The sequence below is a fragment of the Borostomias antarcticus genome (genome assembly GCF_949987555.1).
Source record: "Borostomias antarcticus genome assembly, chromosome: 9".
Classification (NCBI taxonomy): domain Eukaryota; kingdom Metazoa; phylum Chordata; class Actinopteri; order Stomiiformes; family Stomiidae; genus Borostomias; species Borostomias antarcticus.
Window position 1 is genome coordinate 3,634,205 of NC_140242.1, and position 2,500 is coordinate 3,636,704.

The 2,500-nt window shown below is 57.5% G+C and overlaps 1 protein-coding gene across 1 annotated transcript in view; it reads right to left on the minus strand.

The window, feature by feature from the left end:
- col4a1 (collagen, type IV, alpha 1) overlaps positions 1-2,500 on the minus strand; it is a gene marked incomplete at its 5' end in the record, with an annotated part of 53,278 nt that overhangs the window by 14,456 nt on the left and 36,322 nt on the right. Inside the window, 3 exons of the mRNA XM_084443539.1 lie at positions 1,246-1,335; positions 1,468-1,635; positions 1,866-1,979. Of these exons, the coding sequence (XP_084299665.1) occupies positions 1,246-1,335; positions 1,468-1,635; positions 1,866-1,979 (372 nt within the window). The remainder of the gene's footprint in view (positions 1-1,245; positions 1,336-1,467; positions 1,636-1,865; positions 1,980-2,500) is intronic.

Here is a 2,500-nt window from a genome sequence, read left to right on the forward strand (position 1 = left end):
AGGAGGGCTCTCTGACCTACAGCCCTACAGGCGGTCAGATGAGGAGGGCTCTCTGACCTACAGCCCTACAGGCAGTCAGATGAGGAGGGCTCTCTGACCTACAGCCCTACAGGCAGTCAGATGAGGAGGGCTCTCTGACCTACAGCCCTACAGGCAGTCAGATGAGGAGGGCTCTCTGACCTACAGCCCTACAGGCAGTCAGATGAGGAGGGCTCTCTGACCTACAGCCCTACAGGCAGTCAGATGAGGAGGGCTCTCTGACCTACAGCCCTACAGGCAGTCAGATGAGGAGGGCTCTCTGACCTACAGCCCTACAGGCAGTCAGATGAGGAGGGCTCTCTGACCTACAGCCCTACAGGCAGTCAGATGAGGAGGGCTCTCTGACCTACAGCCCTACAGGCGGTCAGATGAGGAGGGCTCTCTGACCTACAGCCCTACAGGCAGTCAGATGAGGAGGGCTCTCTGACCTACGGCCCTACAGGCAGTCAGATGAGGAGGGCTCTCTGACCTACAGCCCTACAGGCAGTCAGATGAGGAGGGCTCTCTGACCTACAGCCCTACAGGCAGTCAGATGAGGAGGGCTCTCTGACCTACGGCCCTACAGGCAGTCAGATGAGGAGGGCTCTCTGACCTACAGCCCTACAGGCGGTCAGATGAGGAGGGCTCTCTGACCTACAGCCCTACAGGCGGTCAGATGAGGAGGGCTCTCTGACCTACAGCCCTACAGGCAGTCAGATGAGGAGGGCTCTCTGACCTACAGCCCCACAGGCAGTCAGATGAGGAGGGCTCTCTGACCTACAGCCCTACAGGCAGTCAGATGAGGAGGGCTCTCTGACCTACAGCCCTACAGGCGGTCAGATGAGGAGGGCTCTCTGACCTACAGCCCTACAGGCGGTCAGATGAGGAGGGCTCTCTGACCTACAGCCCCACAGGCAGTCAGATGAGGAGGGCTCTCTGACCTACAGCCCTACAGGCGGTCAGATGAGGAGGGCTCTCTGACCTACAGCCCCACAGGCAGTCAGATGAGGAGGGCTCTCTGACCTACAGCCCTACAGGCAGTCAGATGAGGAGGGCTCTCTGACCTACAGCCCTACAGGCGGTCAGATGAGGAGGGCTCTCTGACCTACAGCCCTACAGGCAGTCAGATGAGGAGGGCTCTCTGACCTAGGGCCAGTGGACATGAAGAGTGAGGAGGGACATGTCCTGACCGCGGCCTGGCCGGACATCTAAGAGCAGGTGTCTCACCTCTGAGACCCGGAGACCCGGGAAAACCGCTAGCACCAGCGTAGCCCGGCGTGCCGTGCGTGCCCATCACACCCATCTCTCCCTTGGGACCTGCCACCCACACACACACACACACACACACACACACACACACACACATAAAACAGTATTGAAGAGATGAAGGGATACGCCTCTAAACATGGTGTCCATCTGTAGGTGTGTGTGTCCGAGGACCGTCCAGACCTAGGTCCCCGGGTAGTCCGTCCCTGCCGGTGGAGCCCGGTTGACCGGGCAGGCCTAGGGAGCCCGGCAGACCCGGGAAGCCAGAGTCTCCCTTGTCCCCCGGGGGCCCGAGCATGTCCACACCGGGCCGGCCAGGGAAGCCCTTGTCCCCCTTCACACCGTCCCGACCTACACACACACACGCACACACACACACACACACATACACACACACACACACATACACACACACACACAGTACGCACACACACACACATGCACACACATACACACACACACACAAATACACAGAGAGGCACACAACACGCACACATTTGATATATCAGTTTAAATAAGCAGTACTGTACACAAGTAATGTAGAAAGTAATGTACAGTGCAGTGTGTGTGTACAGACTCACCAAACGGGCCCGGTTCTCCGGGGGGTCCCGTGGGTCCGGGGTGTCCAGGTTCCCCGGCGCCGGGTGGTCCCGGTACACCTGCCTCACCATGGTGTCCCGGGGGGCCCGAGTCACCTGAGGGGACGGACAGAGGACATTCAGACCAGAGGACAATCAGACCAGAGGACATTGAGACCAGAGGACAATCAGACCAGAGGACATTCAGACCAGAGGACAATCAGACCAGAGGACAATCAGACCAGAGGACAATCAGACCAGAGGACATTCAGACCAGAGGACAATCAGACCAGAGGACAATCAGACCAGAGGACATTCAGACCAGAGGACAATCAGACCAGAGGACAATCAGACCAGAGGACAATCAGACCAGAGGACATTCAGACCAGAGGACAATCAGACCAGAGGACAATCAGACCAGAGGACAATCAGACCAGAGGACATTGAGACCAGAGGACAATAAGACCAGAGGACATTCAGACCAGAGGACAATCAGACCAGAGGACATTCAGACCAGAGGACAATCAGACCAGAGGACAATCAGACCAGAGGACATTCAGACCAGAGGACAATCAGACCAGAGGACATTCAGACCAGAGGACAATCAGACCAGAGGACATTGAGACCAGAGGACAATA